The 17,428-nt window shown below is 40.1% G+C and overlaps 1 protein-coding gene across 1 annotated transcript in view; it reads right to left on the reverse strand.

Moving 5' to 3' along the window:
* The window catches only part of LOC124775303 (ankyrin repeat domain-containing protein 65-like), a 177,260-nt gene that overhangs the window by 38,955 nt on the left and 120,877 nt on the right, over window positions 1-17,428 (reverse strand). The window contains exon 3 of the mRNA XM_047250139.1: window positions 12,944-13,241. Coding sequence (XP_047106095.1) covers window positions 12,944-13,241 — 298 coding nt within the window. The remainder of the gene's footprint in view (window positions 1-12,943; window positions 13,242-17,428) is intronic.

The raw sequence follows: 17,428 nt of genomic DNA on the forward strand, positions 1-17,428 counted from the left end.
CACTAGGAATGATTAATTTCTGCTGATGAACTGTGTGATCAGTGATAGTGAATATTATGGACTGTTACTTGTACTTTTTCTACATGATTGGTGCCACTAGGACATGTTTAATTTCTGCTGATGAACTGTGTGATCAGGGATAGTGAATATTATGGACTGTTACTTGTACTTTTTCTACATGATTGGTGCCACTAGGACATGTTTAATTTGTGCTTATATACTCTGATGAACAGTGTGATCGGTGATAGTGAATATCATGGACTGCTCTCTGGACCTGCTCATCATTGCTAGGTGCAACTGATGGACTACTTGTATGGAAATGAAGTCACTGTTGCTGTCTGCACCTACTCAACATTGCTGGGTGCCACTCATGGACTGCTTCCACTGAACTAATGTGACTTGTTGCTGTGTGTACCTCTTCAACTTTACTGGGCGCCACAGATGGAAATGCTTCTACTGAAATGATGTCACTTGTTGGTGTCTGCACCTGCTCAACATTGCTGGGTGCAACTGATGGACTGCTTCTACTGAAATGATGACACTTGTTGGTGTCTGCACCTGCTCAACATTGCTGGGTGCAACTGATGGACTGCTTCTACTGAAATGATGTCACTTGTTGGTGTCTGCACCTGCTCAACATTGCAGGGTGCAACTGATGGACTGCTTCTACTGAAATGATGTCACTTGTCGGTGTCTGCACCTGCTCAACATTGCTATGTGCAACTGATGGACTGCTTCTACTGAAATGATGTCACTTGTTGGTGTCTGCACCTGCTCAACATTGCTGGGTGCAACTGATGGACTGCTTCTGCTGAAATGACGTCACTTGTTGGTGTTTGCACCTGTTGACCATTGCTGGGCTGGAATTATCAACTATTTGTTTTTTTTTTAATAATTAAAAGTATTTTATGTGAACATTTGTATAAACTGATTTTTTATGTATTGTGTAAACTATTATGTAAAGCCCACAAGTATGAAAAGAATTTGTATTGCCTACTGTATTTTATATATTAGGTTATTGAAAGGTCAGTGCAAAGCCAAAATTTTAACTAATTATGTGATATTTAGGTATTAATATTATCTTTTATTTTTGTCTGTATTTTTCTGGACGAATTTGGTGGAATTTTCACCACCAATGCTGGCAAAAATACCATCAAATCCTGGCCTGTGGAGGAGGGGCATATGAAAGGTGGCTACACTGAGCCACTGCGCCAGAGATTGCGCCAAAGAGTATTATTAAGCCGCCTCCACAGTGCTTGTTAAGAGCTCGTAGTAGTCAGTGCTTGTTAAGAGCTCGTAGCAGTCAGTGCTTGGAGAGAACTCGTAGCAGTCAGTGTCTGTCGAGGTCTCGTGGTAGTCTGTGCTGAGATGTTGTAGCAGAGAGTGTTTGTTGAGATGTGCTATTAGGCAGTGCTTGCTGAGATGTGATATTGGAGAGTTCTAGTTGAGAAATAATGTAAGGATTAGAATGATTTTCATCAATATAAATGAGGTAATTAACTCCGTTTCTTTTTATTTCAGTATCCTAAATAATGCGTCATTACAGGTTCAGTCAACAAAGCATCTGGCTTGTGTTCTTGTATTAGAGTGTAATTCTGCTTTCATTACGCGATTATAGTATTTGTAATTTTCTTTTATCACGTCAGTAAAATTGGTATTTAAAAATTCTTGTCTTGTTGAAGAAGAACCGTGCCAGATGTGCGTTGAGTCATACTTCCACATACAGAACAGTTATACTTGTGCTTTGGTTTAGTAGGTTTTATAGTTGCTGGGGACTTAATTAATTAATTGTGTTAACGAAAATTTTCATTTCATTTTTTGTTGTTGTTGTATGCAGTCAGATTGCGTAATAGTACTAGTCAGCGCCAACCGATTACGAGACACAGCGTAATCGGACATACAGCTATTAAAAACTAAAAATATTTTCAATCCTATTTAATTAAGCCCCCATGCACGTGGCGACCGCTGCTTCGGATCGTCCCTTGGAATTCTTCTGATTGTAAAAATAGTAGACAGTAGTATTGTTGTAGTAATTTCTAGTTTAGTAATTGTAGCCTATTTTGCATGTGTAGATTTGGTAATTGGCATTCTTCTAATGGTATTTTTTTCTCAGAATTTGATTTGTTGTCTTGTATACGCGTTTGACAATTTAGTGCAATTATTTCAATTGTTCGATTAATCGTGTTTGAGGGAAACATTTCATGTGAATGATATTGTTGATGATAAAGTGTCATTGTGTGTAATTTTCGTACAGTGACGAGTTTTTTATGTTTTGTAAATGATTACGCGATCAATGAAAAAGGCAAAAATTATGGATAGTGAGAATGACGAAATTGTTAACATGGCGAACTCGCCAACACAGGAGAACAGTATCATGAATAATGTAGTGGAAAACAATTTAATAAGCAGGCAAAATAGTCCAGAAACAGTTAAAAATTTTTCACAATCGAAAAATTCTCAGATTGCGTGGTTAACGACAGAAGAAATGGAGCAGTTGATGAGTGCAATATTAAATTTGGGATCTGAATTAAGAGCAATGACAACACGGTTAAGCTCAAAAATAGGAACAATTGGAACAGAAATAGGAACAATTAAAACCGAGATGAAAGCAGTGGGATCACAGTTACAATCTGAATTAAAAACAGAAATAGGAACAATTAAAACCGAGATGGAAACAATGACAACACGGTTAGACTCACGAATAGGGATGTGCTTCAAAAACATGAAAGATGAATCAAAGAAAGAAATTAGAGAAGAAGTACAACCGATTTTGAATGCTCACAATAATAGTTTAATTTCAATTGAAATTAGACAAGAGGAACAGGACAGAGAACAGGAAGAAAGAGATCGCGTGATAGTACAAAACTTTTCAGAATTAAATTTACAATGTGCACACGATAAGGAAGAAATAATTGAAAGAATCGAGGAATCCGTACCAAATGACAGAATAAATAACTTAACGCAACAGTGTGAACAGATAACTACTAAATGTGACGACACCGAAACCCGAGTCGCGACATTTACAGAAGACGTAAATAAACAGAAAGAACAATTAAGTGACTCATCGGAAAGAGTTGAGGAGATCTCAGATAAATTGACAAGTGTTAGTTTAGCAGAAGGGTTTGAAGAAAATAATTCGTTTCATTTACGAGATGAAACAAGGCAGCGCCAGACGCGTGAACTTGACAATAATGGACATTCGGACTGGAACAGACGCGGTAGGTCTTTGTCGCCACGAGGTGAAAACTTCGACTATAAACACTTTTTGACTGTTCGGAAATTTAAGATCTTCCGCAATTCAAAGAACGACATACATCCATGTGTATGGTTAGATCAATTTACGTACGCACTTCCGCCAAATTTGCCACTAGGTCACAAACTAGAAATTATGTGCGGCTATTAATGTCCTCAGGGGATTCACTACACTAAGTGAATATGTGCCGTAGCGAGCATAGGGCCCCGAGCTGTAGTGGTGCTATTTCTCTTTTAGTTTTCTGTACCGCTGCCTACTCTTTTACTATTCTTTGCATCTGTCAAACCAACTCTTCGACTATCAATCTATCTAGTGAGTAAGTAAAAAATAACCGGATTTGACTAATTTACCCAAAAGTGATTTCGGAAATTACCATGTGGAGTTACTGTACCTTCAGCAGCATTCATTCGTAGTTTAAACGAAATGTTACCTGTTTATCTTCATGACAATATTACTTCATATGTTGACGACATTCTTATTGCTAAACATTCTTGGAGTGAGCACAACAAAATTTTGGATTCATTATTACGTATTTTTGCAAGAGTTGGCATTACAGTGAACTTGGAAAAATCTGAATTTGGTCGTTCTCAGGTGAAATTTCTCGGTCACATTATTTCTACAGAAGGTATTCTTCCTGATCCAGAGAAATTAGACGCTATTCGTAACTATGCTGTTCCTACCACAAAATGTGATGTTCGTAGTTTCATTGGTGTCTGTAATTTTCTTAGACGCTTTGTTAGATTGGACGATTTAGCCACACCTCGTTTTTGCGATCTATCTGGAAAGTTCTTTTTAAACGAAAATCGGTCGACAACTCTGTTTGGTTAGTTTGTATTCCTGATGAGTGGGTTAATAAGCTGATTTGGTATACGCATTTCAGTTATGCACACTTTGGTCCCAGAAAATGTTTTCATAAATTACGGGAAAATTGCTACTTCAGTAATATGGAAAAACGTATTCGATCTGTTCTGGCCAAATGCAAATTATGTCAAAAGGCTAAGCCGCCAACAATTTCCCACAGAGCACCGTTGTTTCCTATCATTCCAGCGAAATTAAAGGACATGGCTGCAGTCGATTTGTTCGGTCCAGTGGTTCGTTCTACTAATGGTTTTGCGTACATTTTCGTAGCGGTATAGTTGACATCAAAATATGTGTGTTTTACACCTTTACGCAAAGCAACAGCTCGTTCAGTATCGAATGCTTTCATCAAACATTTTCTTAAAGAAGTTGGTCATGTTGATAAGGTTATATCAGATAATGGATCACAGTTTCGTTCTAAAATTTGGCTTCGTACTCTACAGCGTCGTAAAATTAAACCAATTTTCATTTCACTTTTTCACCCTCAATCTAACGCTTCAGAGTGATGGATGAAGGAAATCAATAAATTGTGTCGACTTTATTGTCATCAGAATCACAGAACTTGGGATCAGTATCTTCATATTTTTCAAAACATTCTGAATGAACTCTCTAATGATTCAACTTCTTTACCGCCTATACTGGTATTAAAAAATAAAGCACCGACAAATCGCATATCTGAAATCGTTCCTTTTCCGCCTTCACGGAAACTGCGGCATTCTGAAGTTGCCAACCTGGCTCTGCAAAATATTGCATCTGCGGCTGCTAGAAGAGAGAAATCAGCTAAGCGTCCTGGTCGTTCAAAAATCTTGTCAGTTGGTCAAAAAATGTTAATTAAGTCTCATCGTTCGTCGCACAAAGGAAAAGGCTTGTGTCGCAAATTTTTTCTGCTTTATAACGGTCCATATAGAATTCGCAAAATTATTCGTGATAACACTGTTGAAGTAGAAACTCTTAAATCACGACGCTCTAAGGGAATACATCACATATCAAATGTTAAAATTTTTTTGGAATGACGTACTTGTGAGAAACTAACAGCTACATGTAAACACGCAGAGAGTACAAGGATACCGCGCTGTGTTTTGGCGGCGGCACATACTCAAAGCAACAGTCAAGTCTGCGCGCCGCACAAGGCAGTCGTTGACCGCGAACAATTGCTTCCTACGTCACGCGCCTACAGCTGATCGAGCGCTCAGTACGAATGCACTGACGGCCGTAAACAAATACACAGTTTAATTTCTTCGACTAAATTCAGTATAAAGCTATAGTGACTTGATGAATTATGTTATTAACATTCAGCATTTTTCAGGATACGGTTCTATAAAATATTTAAGAATTTCAGGTAAATTCTGTGTGTCTCCGACGTTAAGAGGACTTGCTATCGAGAAATTTTCAGAAAGAATGTAATTTCCAAGAAGAAACTAATAAACTAAAAAGGTAACTATTAATTGAGTTCATTTTTCAGGTAACATATTTCCACTTAGGTACGTACTTTAGACGTAGTTTGCTGCTCGCAATTACGTGATTCATACTTTGTGCTAAATTTCATGTGCTATGAAATTACTTGTGTAGCGACGTGCTTGCGTACGTTAACTGATTTTGACAATGATTATTAATGAACTGGGTTGTAACTTGTGTATATTATGCATCGCTTGGCTGCTATGCTTTTCCACTGATGTCATATTTTTTTTAACTATGTGCCTGCTGTGCTTATTTATTTAAATTATTATTGTCACTTGATTTATTGTGCTGATATGTATGTAAGTTATACTTTGTGATTTATCTGCTTGCGCCTTCATGTTTACTTATTAAGATGACATATGAATATTTATTTGCTTATGCTGATATGATGCTAATGACCTGTTTGCTGCTATGCGTATGGATTGCATATTTACACATTTCTGTTTTGTTGTCATAACTACTCTTTAATTTGGTATATAGAAATGCTGATGTAAGGTGTGCGAACATGGAGTTTAGGCCACAGTATGGTGTTAATTATAGATTGTTCGCTTGGCAGAGCCTCGTTGTAAGAATTGTGCTGCATCCACTTGCTGACATTCTGTTCTCTACTGGTATATTTACTCGCTATTGCTTGTTTTGCTTACGCTCAGTGCCTTATATTTTTAAGATAAGAAAATGAACTGCTATAATTCGACGAACGACATTAGTTCAAAGAACTTCATAGAAGTCACATGAGCTGGAGGTTTTATGGAAGTTGTATAAATTTATGCTAATAGGAAGGAAGCTAACGACATGACATACCGAAACTAGGTTTAGACCATTGACAGTCATTACACTGCATTTTTCGTGAGCAATTGAAATAGGAAGTGACACTTGACACAAGAAATACTCCACATGTTTGCTTCTGTTTGCCATGATTCTTGAAGTGATGTACACACTGTGAAATATTATGATCATTCACACTCCGTAATCGTACTTAATTACTGAGAATTATTCGAACTAAGTCTGTTAGAGGTCATGTATGCATTTCTTCGTTTATAATTCATAATGAGTAGAAGATTTGGGTCAGATGGATTACACAGAGGTTGTGTGTTGACAATGTGTCTTCAGATTGTATGGGATGATGAACTGAAGTTTGCACTAGGATTTTATCTGTACTTGTTCGAGGAGACTGACTAGAGGAAAGAGTTGTTATGGAAGTGAAATGATATTGGTAATAAGATTTATATGTATCGACGCATTGAAGAGGTATTATTGAAGTATTGAGATTATGTGATGCTGATGATTATTGGAGTTTTGGTGTATAAGAGGTGAAGTAAGTGAGGAGCATATTTTTTTTTTTTTTTGTTGGTCTTATGGAAACAAGGAGGATGAAGATAGCAGACTAGAACACTAAACTAGAAGGAAAATAGTCTATACACACACTTTGTTAAATCACTAAGCAGTATATACTTTTTTTTTTGAAGAGAGGAAGTATTTGCATATCTTGGCTCACTGACAGTTGTTCAACAACAGTATATTTGATCTCGCTTGGCAAACATTGGTCTGTGACGTTGACCTAACTATTATTGACTGTTATACATTGCTGCCACTATTACTTGATACACATGATGAACATCAGATTTTGACAGAATTACATTTACACAGTTAACACTATTCAATTACACAGTAGTACTTAATGTGGACGAAAGATGAATGAGTGTGTTTTGTGTGTTTTCCTTTCCTAATCCTACCCACCTATCTCGTAAATATTATTTTATTTGTTTGTAGTGGCTTGCACTGACACCCATAAATATTATAGGTTTACTGATATTTGAGTATTTGTAATAGTTAATGTAAAAATTATCTGATATCATTTGTGTGTTTATTAGAATTTATATGTCTAGTGTGTAAAAGCATTTGTATGTGTATTCAAACTATTGTTCATGCCTGAACTGTCTGATTAGTGATGGTGAATATTATGGACTGTTACCTGCACTTTTCAACATGATGTGTGACACTTAGAAATGTTTAATTTCTGCTGATGAACTGTGTGATCAGTGATAGTAAATATTATGGACTGTTACTTGTACTTTTTCTACATGATTGGTGCCACTAGGAATGATTAATTTCTGCTGATGAACTGTGTGATCAGTGATAGTGAATATTATGGACTGTTACTTGTACTTTTTCTACATGATTGGTGCCACTAGGACATGTTTAATTTCTGCTGATGAACTGTGTGATCAGGGATAGTGAATATTATGGACTGTTACTTGTACTTTTTCTACATGATTGGTGCCACTAGGACATGTTTAATTTGTGCTTATATACTCTGATGAACAGTGTGATCGGTGATAGTGAATATCATGGACTGCTCTCTGGACCTGCTCATCATTGCTAGGTGCAACTGATGGACTACTTGTATGGAAATGAAGTCACTGTTGCTGTCTGCACCTACTCAACATTGCTGGGTGCCACTCATGGACTGCTTCCACTGAACTAATGTGACTTGTTGCTGTGTGTACCTCTTCAACTTTACTGGGCGCCACAGATGGAAATGCTTCTACTGAAATGATGTCACTTGTTGGTGTCTGCACCTGCTCAACATTGCTGGGTGCAACTGATGGACTGCTTCTACTGAAATGATGACACTTGTTGGTGTCTGCACCTGCTCAACATTGCTGGGTGCAACTGATGGACTGCTTCTACTGAAATGATGTCACTTGTTGGTGTCTGCACCTGCTCAACATTGCAGGGTGCAACTGATGGACTGCTTCTACTGAAATGATGTCACTTGTCGGTGTCTGCACCTGCTCAACATTGCTATGTGCAACTGATGGACTGCTTCTACTGAAATGATGTCACTTGTTGGTGTCTGCACCTGCTCAACATTGCTGGGTGCAACTGATGGACTGCTTCTGCTGAAATGACGTCACTTGTTGGTGTTTGCACCTGTTGACCATTGCTGGGCTGGAATTATCAACTATTTGTTTTTTTTTTAATAATTAAAAGTATTTTATGTGAACATTTGTATAAACTGATTTTTTATGTATTGTGTAAACTATTATGTAAAGCCCACAAGTATGAAAAGAATTTGTATTGCCTACTGTATTTTATATATTAGGTTATTGAAAGGTCAGTGCAAAGCCAAAATTTTAACTAATTATGTGATATTTAGGTATTAATATTATCTTTTATTTTTGTCTGTATTTTTCTGGACGAATTTGGTGGAATTTTCACCACCAATGCTGGCAAAAATACCATCAAATCCTGGCCTGTGGAGGAGGGGCATATGAAAGGTGGCTACACTGAGCCACTGCGCCAGAGATTGCGCCAAAGAGTATTATTAAGCCGCCTCCACAGTGCTTGTTAAGAGCTCGTAGTAGTCAGTGCTTGTTAAGAGCTCGTAGCAGTCAGTGCTTGGAGAGAACTCGTAGCAGTCAGTGTCTGTCGAGGTCTCGTGGTAGTCTGTGCTGAGATGTTGTAGCAGAGAGTGTTTGTTGAGATGTGCTATTAGGCAGTGCTTGCTGAGATGTGATATTGGAGAGTTCTAGTTGAGAAATAATGTAAGGATTAGAATGATTTTCATCAATATAAATGAGGTAATTAACTCCGTTTCTTTTTATTTCAGTATCCTAAATAATGCGTCATTACAGGTTCAGTCAACAAAGCATCTGGCTTGTGTTCTTGTATTAGAGTGTAATTCTGCTTTCATTACGCGATTATAGTATTTGTAATTTTCTTTTATCACGTCAGTAAAATTGGTATTTAAAAATTCTTGTCTTGTTGAAGAAGAACCGTGCCAGATGTGCGTTGAGTCATACTTCCACATACAGAACAGTTATACTTGTGCTTTGGTTTAGTAGGTTTTATAGTTGCTGGGGACTTAATTAATTAATTGTGTTAACGAAAATTTTCATTTCATTTTTTGTTGTTGTTGTATGCAGTCAGATTGCGTAATAGTACTAGTCAGCGCCAACCGATTACGAGACACAGCGTAATCGGACATACAGCTATTAAAAACTAAAAATATTTTCAATCCTATTTAATTAAGCCCCCATGCAAGCTGCATTATTAGAATTGCTGCAGTCTCATCCAAAATGTTCTGCTGCGTTCTTGAAGACTATGAGGGTTGTTGCGATGCATCTAGACTTAAGAGCTCCTCACACAATGCAATCACATACTAACAGATCAGATAGCCAGCTAGGGCCGCGACGAGACTGACCTCAACAACAACTAATGTCAGGAGTGAAGATTTTGTGAATATGCTCTATGGAACTGACGTGGATCACATGGTGGACGTACACGTGATGTGCGTGTCACTGGGTGTATTTATATGTATATATTCAGATCCAATAGTATTAGGCTTGCCATCCGTCCCGATATATCGGGACTGTCACTGTTATGGACCTTCTTGTCCCGACATCCCGAAAAGAGCCCATTTTACAAAATACTGTTACGAGCTTGGTTCAAGTTGTGAAGTAAGCCATCTATAAGCGCAACACGTAAATGCAGCCTCAGTTAGTTTTATTTACGTCAACAAGTCTGTATTGACAAGGTCGTCTCACAGATGGCGTCGAATGTTGTGTATCCTGTATCGAGAATACAAGCACCTCGTAGGTCGAGAGCCATCATTCCAGAAAGTACCAGACTTCTCCAGTAGTACGGAGCTGACTTGCATGTCGTTTTATAAATACGTAAAACGGAAAAAAAGACTCGCAGAAAAACGTGAAAACTACCGAAAAATATAGTGTACCAACTACTTCTGCCGCAACAAGTTCCACATAATTATGTTCTAAATCAAAAGTAATTATATTAAGTAAATTTTTTACTTCATTTCTACACGCCCTTTTCAGTATGTCCCGACGAGGTCCCAGCCTGATATAGCAACCCGAAATCGTATCCACTCGTCCAGGCCACTTTTATTTGCCCTACCGTGTACAATATATGAGGCTTCTGACCAACCCATATATAGCACGAGTCGACGGAGGGATATTACCGTCGTTAAATGGAGTCCACCACCTAGCTGACAACGACAGGCGACGTTATACAACACGCACAGATAAGCAACTTTGTAATTTTACATCGTCATACAGCTGTAGTTCCGTAAAGACTGTGAAAGCAGTTCATAGAACTTCTAATGTGGTTTCATTTTTCTTTGATTTAATTAAATATCTGTTTTGCAATAAATGTACTTGTACAGTAATTAAAATCAAATATCCTTTTTCTAATTGATAGCCATATCGTTTCCCTACCACTACTGTTAGTCGATTTCAGCTGTTTTGGTTTTTGTATATAATTGTATGTATTTTTATGTATTTTTTTAGAGAGATGAGGGTGCTCCGGTATATGTGTATTCAATGCTTATTAGGCAGTATTACTTATTTCTATGGTGCAATTCGTAAAATTTGCATGAGCGGTGACATCCGCCATTGTTTCTTCTTTGGCTCTGACCAATTAGAGTAAACTAGGTTATTAGCTATGAGTGTAAGCTCTAAGTAAAATGAGCGTTTTAAATCTGACAGCTGTATAATGCCAACAAGATTTGCTTTCGGTCTGAAACGTGCCATACTGCAGCATTCCCGACGCCGTGTGTTAGACTTTTTAGTGTTTCAGTTATCTTTGGACAAGTTGTGTGGATTATTTTGCAATGGTATTCGTGGGAGTTTTGCAGTTTATATTTTTTGGGGGATTTTGTTTACTAATTATGAACGTGAGTTGTATACTACCTTTGGTATCCAAAGGGATTTTTCCAGCTCTCAGGTGATTAAATGTTACTTCGTTACGGTTCTGAGTTAAATATTTAGGCATATTCACGGTCAAAATTTGATAGTTACATCGTAGATATGATTGCGTAGGAATGGCAGTTTCGCATATTACGCAAGAGAACTTCCGTGAGGTAATAGTGGGAGTTAAACTGTGAGGATGGATCGTGCGTCTTGCTTAGGTAGCTCAGGCAGTAGAATACTTGCCCGCGAAAGGCAAAATCGTGGGTTCGGGACCGGTCCGATACAAAGCATTAATCTTCCAGGAAGTTTCATGACTGTGAGAAAAACGCCAGAAACTTTTCAAACATGCAGCGCAAAGAGTCGTTATTTCTTTGGAGCAGCTACCGATTTTGGCTGCTCTTCATGAAATTCGTATTTGATAGTTGCTCTTGCAAACCGACTTAAACAGTCTTTTCTAGAGATGTTTAATTAACAAAAGTTGAACGAAACGATTCGCTGTATAGTTGTAGAATCAGATCTTTACAAAAAGCGTAAAATAATTCAGATTCACGTGTAATTTCAATTTTTCTCGTCACTGTTTCTTTTAAACGCTCTCTGTAAACGAACAACATGGCCAGTTTATGAGATGATATTATTTTAACAGTACCAAATCATAAAATCTGAAGTAAATCTAACATCAAGTTCAATAACGCCAGTACTGGCAGTTTGCAAAAAACTTGTAATGCGACCCTCGTATTATAGAGGCAGGCCAGAGTGGCCGAGCGGTTCTAGGCGCTACAGTCTGGAACCGCGCGACTGCTACGGTCGCAGGTTCGAATCCTGCCTCGGGCATGGATGTGTGTGATGTCCTTAGGTTAGTCAGGTTTAAGTAGTTCTAAGTTCTCGGGGACTGATGACCAAAGAAGTTAAGTCCCATAGTGCTCAGAGCCATTTTAACCATTTTTGAGCCATATAGAGGCACAGTTAAACAACTTGATAAGCTCTACAGCTCCCTCTAGTACCATGAAAGCTTTTCACTGGTGTTTTAACAGGTCCCTCCTAGTAGCTATAATTCCCTACATATTCACTTCCTCACGAATTCTGTACAAGGTTGGTTACCTCCGAAAATGGATAAAATAAAACTCAAACAGCAGAGATGTGGTTTTAGAGGAGCACGAAGGGCTGCGCAAGAAGAGACTTTATTAAGAATGAGTTATTAGAAGAGAATTAAACGTTTTCAACAATAATGAAAAAATTCAGAAGTATCAAGAAAACTGGAGACAATACGTCATGAAGTGCCATGTCACAAAATTGTCCAGAGTGTCCTCAACTATAAGCCGAGTGGAAAAAGAGATACTGAAATATGGGAATGATTGTGTGTACAGAAGACGCATCCGGACAATCCTTGAAAGAATGGTTCTGGCGGTAAGACTTGAATTCTCTGCAGAATTCATGAGGAAATGAATATGTGGGAAATTCCAACTAGTAGGAGGGACAGGATGACGACATACCCCTGTTGAGACATCAGTGAATATTTCACAGTACTAGAGAGAGTTGTAGAGAACGAAAATTGCAGAGAAAGACAGATATTGTAATCAAAACAACAAACAACTGTGAATGAAGAGATTGGCGCAGGAGAAGAATTCGTGGCGAAGTCAGAAGACCTCCTACAAACAAATCTGACCTTATATCCGGAGAGACTGCCGCAGGAGCAGCAGCAGCAGAGACGAGGCAGCAGATCCGCACAGCAACCTCTGTGTGGTCCCGCAGGGCCGCCCTCCAGCCATCCGTCCCCATCACTTGTGGGGCGTGTCTGCTGATTAACTCCACAGCCGCACTAGTGAGGGCCGGCCGGCAACTTGCGACAGCCACAACGGCCGTTGCTGCAGCCGTTTCTATACTCAGGCCCTCCATCAGTAGCTGCTCGCACCGATCTGCAAGCTCTGGCAGGGAAAACCTCTCAGCTGCAGCGAGCACCTCCCCTGTCGATGAAGACAGCAACTAAATTATCGCAGCTATATTGAAATATCCGTACAAGGCTATATTGAAATTTTGTCACAATAATGGTGACATATATAAATTTCATTCGTATACTGTTGATATATCGACAATCGATAAATTCCCTCTATATATTAATCTTTTGAAACTCAACTTATATATGTTATGAGAAAAGAATTTTGCCTTGGAGAAGTCACAGTTTCCATCTTTAACATCAGTGTATGTCCTTGCCATTTTTATAATCATCAGTGGGTTCATATTATTTTCTGCTGAATAACAGGCAAAAGTTTTGCACGATAATTTTTGGGGTTTTGGTATCACGTTTATCTGTCTGTCTGTCTCTCTCTCTCTCCCTCTCTCTCTCTCTCTCTCTCTCTCTCTCTCTCTCTCTCTCACTCACTCACACACACACAAACACACACACACATACACACACACAAACTGAAAAAATTGCAACACCAAGACAAGACAAGCCATTGCAAACGTGAAGTACTGGTACATTACAAGGTGTACAACTTTGCTTCCGCCGTTTGCCGATAGGTGGCGCCAACGGTAAGCAGCGGTCGAAAGAAACAGATCGCAGACGTCAGGCAGTTAGCCTTGGACCTCGGTCAACATAACCTCATTCAAACGTTAGTCGATCTGTGTCTGCATCATGAAGTTGTTCTTGATTGAAAATGTCAGTTATGAGCCTAATACTCGTCATTTGCGGGAGGTGTTACCGGTTTTTTTCTTTTTTTTTTCAATATGAAGAAAACAGCGGCTGAGTCTCATCAAATGCTCTCAAGTACGTATGGTAAGGACGCTATTAGCGAAAGAAAGTGTCGTGAGTGGTTTCAACGCTTCAAGAACGGTGATTTTAGCGTCGTAGGCCGGCGTAATGGTGGAAGAGAGAATGTTTTCAAAATGGCTCTGAGCACTATGGGACTTAACTTCTAAGCTCATCAGTCCCCTAGAACTTAGAACTACTTAAACCTAACTAACCTAAGGACATCACACACATCCATGCCCGAGGCAGGATTCGAACCTGCGACCGTAGCGGTCGCGCGGTTCCAGACTGTAGCGCCTAGAACCGCTCGGCCACCCTGGCCGGCAGAGAATGTTTTTGATGATGCAGAATTGGAGACATTGCTGAGAGAAGACTTGAGTCAAACTCAAGAAGAATTGGCACGATTAGTGGGAGTGACACAACAAGCTATTTCAAAACGTCTCAAGGCTATGGGCATGATTCAGAAAGAAGGAACTTGGTTCCCGTTTGAGCTGAAACCAAGAAATGTTGAACAGCGTTTGTGTGTTTGTGAAGAGTTGCTTCAGAGGCAAGAACGAAAGGGATTTCTGCATCGCATTGTGACCGGGGACGAAAAATGGGTTCATTACGATAATCCTAAACGCAAAAAATCATGGGGATATCCCGGCTATGCTTCCACGTCAACAGCCAAACCGAATTTTCACGGCTCCAAGATCATGCTCTGCATTCGGCGGGACCAGATCGGCGTCGTGTACTATGAGGTGTTAAAACCAAGTGAAACAATCACAGGTCCTCATTATCAAACACAAGTAATGCCTATCAGCAGAACATTAAAAGACAAATGGCTGCAATACAGCGAGAGACACGATAAAGTGATTGTGCAGCACAATAGTGCTTGACCCCACGATGCAAAAGAGCTCAAAACGTACTTGGAAACGTTAAAATGGGAAGTCCTACCCCAGCCGCCGTATTCTCCAGACATTGCTCCCTCTGACTATCACCTGTTTAGATCAATGGCGCATGGCCTGGATGACCATCTCATGAAGAAGTCACAAATTGAACCAATTCGTGGACCGCTTCAAATGATGAACAATTTTTTCGACGCGGGATTCGTACCCTACCCGAAAGATGGGAGAAAGTAGTGGCCAGCGATGGAAAATACTTTGAATGATATATGTGTAACCAATTTGTGTCATTAAAGCCTCAACTGTTGGGGGAAACAAACGGCGGAAGCAAAGTTGCACACCTTGTAATAACTGGTGTTACTGCCGGAATGTAAATTCAAGAATGCAAACTTGCATGCATTGTGTTGTACAAATGCTGGATTTCAGTTCGTGGTATGGAGGTTCATGCCTGTTGCACCTCACCTGTCAGCACAGGGCCGGTTAAAGCTGTTTGTGGATGACGCTAGGGTTGTAGTCCAGTGACGTCTCAAATGTCCTCGATTGGAGACAGATCTGGTGCTCAAGCAGGCCAAGGGACATGTCGGGACTCTGTAGATCATGTTGGGTTACAACAGCGGTATGTGGGCCAGTGTTATCCTGTTGGAAAACAATCCCTGCAATGCTGTTCATGAATGGCAGCACAACGGAACGAAACACTAGACTGACGTACAAACTTGCAGTCAGGGTGCATGGGATGGCCACGAGAGTGCTCCTGCAGTCATACGAAATCGCACCTCAGACCATAACTCCAGGGGTAGATCCAGTGTGTCTACCATGCAGACAGGTTGGTTGCAGGTCGTCAGCTGGCCTCCTCCCAAGCAACACACGGCCATCACTGGCACAAAGACAAAACCAGCTTTCATCAGGAAACACAACAGACCTTCACCCTACCCTCCAATGAGCTCTCGCTCGACGCTAGTGAAGTTGCAAATGATTTGGGGTCAGTGGAATTCACACTACGTGGTGTGTGGCTCGGAGCTGTCCTTAAAGTAACCGATTTGTAACAGTTCATTGTGTCACTCTGGTGCCAACTGCTGCTCAGATCGCTGCTGCAGAAGCAGTATGATGCCCCAGAACTACACGCAGAAGACGTTGGTCTTCCCTTTCGGTAGCACCACGTGGCGTCCAGATGTCAGTCTTCTTGCGACCCTACATTCTTGCAAGCACATGTGCCAGCAATCATGTACCGTAGTTATATTCCTACCAAGTGTTTCTGCAAAAATTCAGAAGGAACATCCAGTTTCTTATAGTCCTATTACATGATATCGTTAAAATTTAGTGAGATGTTGATAATGGCGTCTTTGTCTCTTTAAGGGCATTTTTTACTAACTTCAACTCAGCACGTCCAGTCGCAAAGGTAACTAAGGCTCTCGATCGTTAGAGCGTGTATTTAAAGCAAATGTGATTTCCGTCCTCATAGTGGTGCTACTAGCGCCTCTTTTATGCGAATGGCGCGAAATTTGAAGAGATATCATAGTAACTCGCCTACCAACTTTCGTTTATCTCACACAACTCCTTCATGTCGTAGCGATTGTTTTTCCGTCAGTGCAGAGTAGCTTGAAAACCGTTTTATGATCCCTGAAGTATGTAATGTATAGGCTCCAAAGCAAAACAGGTTGATAAGGCAAAACGATATTACTCCCATGTAACATATCTATTGTGCATGGTAGCATACACAGGAGGGGCTGGAAAACCAATTTTTCCAATATATCTACTCCTATGGGAGCTTGGAGGTCCTAACCCCCACAGTGTTGATACTCAAGACGTTTGCTGTTTGTGTACCAAACTCTGTTGAAATTGATCCAGTGGTGTCAGAGCAGATTCTGGACATACATACACACAAACTGCATATATACATACATCAAAAAAAGTTTTGCATCGTTCCGGTTCACAGAACTCCTGTGCGTATTGTATCACAGACACAGTCCCTTTGACGGTTCAGAGATGTCACTGAACCAGCCCAAAGATGTAAACAACCATGCATGAGCAGTGACTATTAGACGGAGGGGGTCAAACAGCCGATCAGTTCCAGTCATTCCACCAGGAAAGTGGTACACGACTAGTTTTGTCTGTAGTTCAACCATGCCTAGATGGTCATTACCGCGGTTCTATCGCGTTCGCATTGTCTCTTTGTGCCAGGAAGGGCTCTCAACAAGGGAAGTGTCCAGGCGTCTCGGAGTGAACCAAAGCGATGTTGTTCTGACATGGAGGAGATACAGAGAGACCGGAACTGTCGATGACATGCCTCGCTCAGGTCACCCAAGGGCTACTACTGCAGGGGTTGACCATTACGTAAGGATTATGGCAGGGAGGAAACCTGACAGCAACGCCAAAATGTTGAATAATGCTTTTCGTTAGCCACAGGACGTCGTGTTACGACTCAAACTGTGTGCAACAGGTTGCATGATGCGCAACTTCACTCCCTGCTGTTTTGGTATGGCATTATGTGGGGCCGACGTACACCGCTAGTGGTCATGGA

This window comes from Schistocerca piceifrons, chromosome 2 (genome assembly GCF_021461385.2).
Source record: "Schistocerca piceifrons isolate TAMUIC-IGC-003096 chromosome 2, iqSchPice1.1, whole genome shotgun sequence".
Classification (NCBI taxonomy): Eukaryota; Metazoa; Arthropoda; class Insecta; order Orthoptera; family Acrididae; genus Schistocerca; species Schistocerca piceifrons.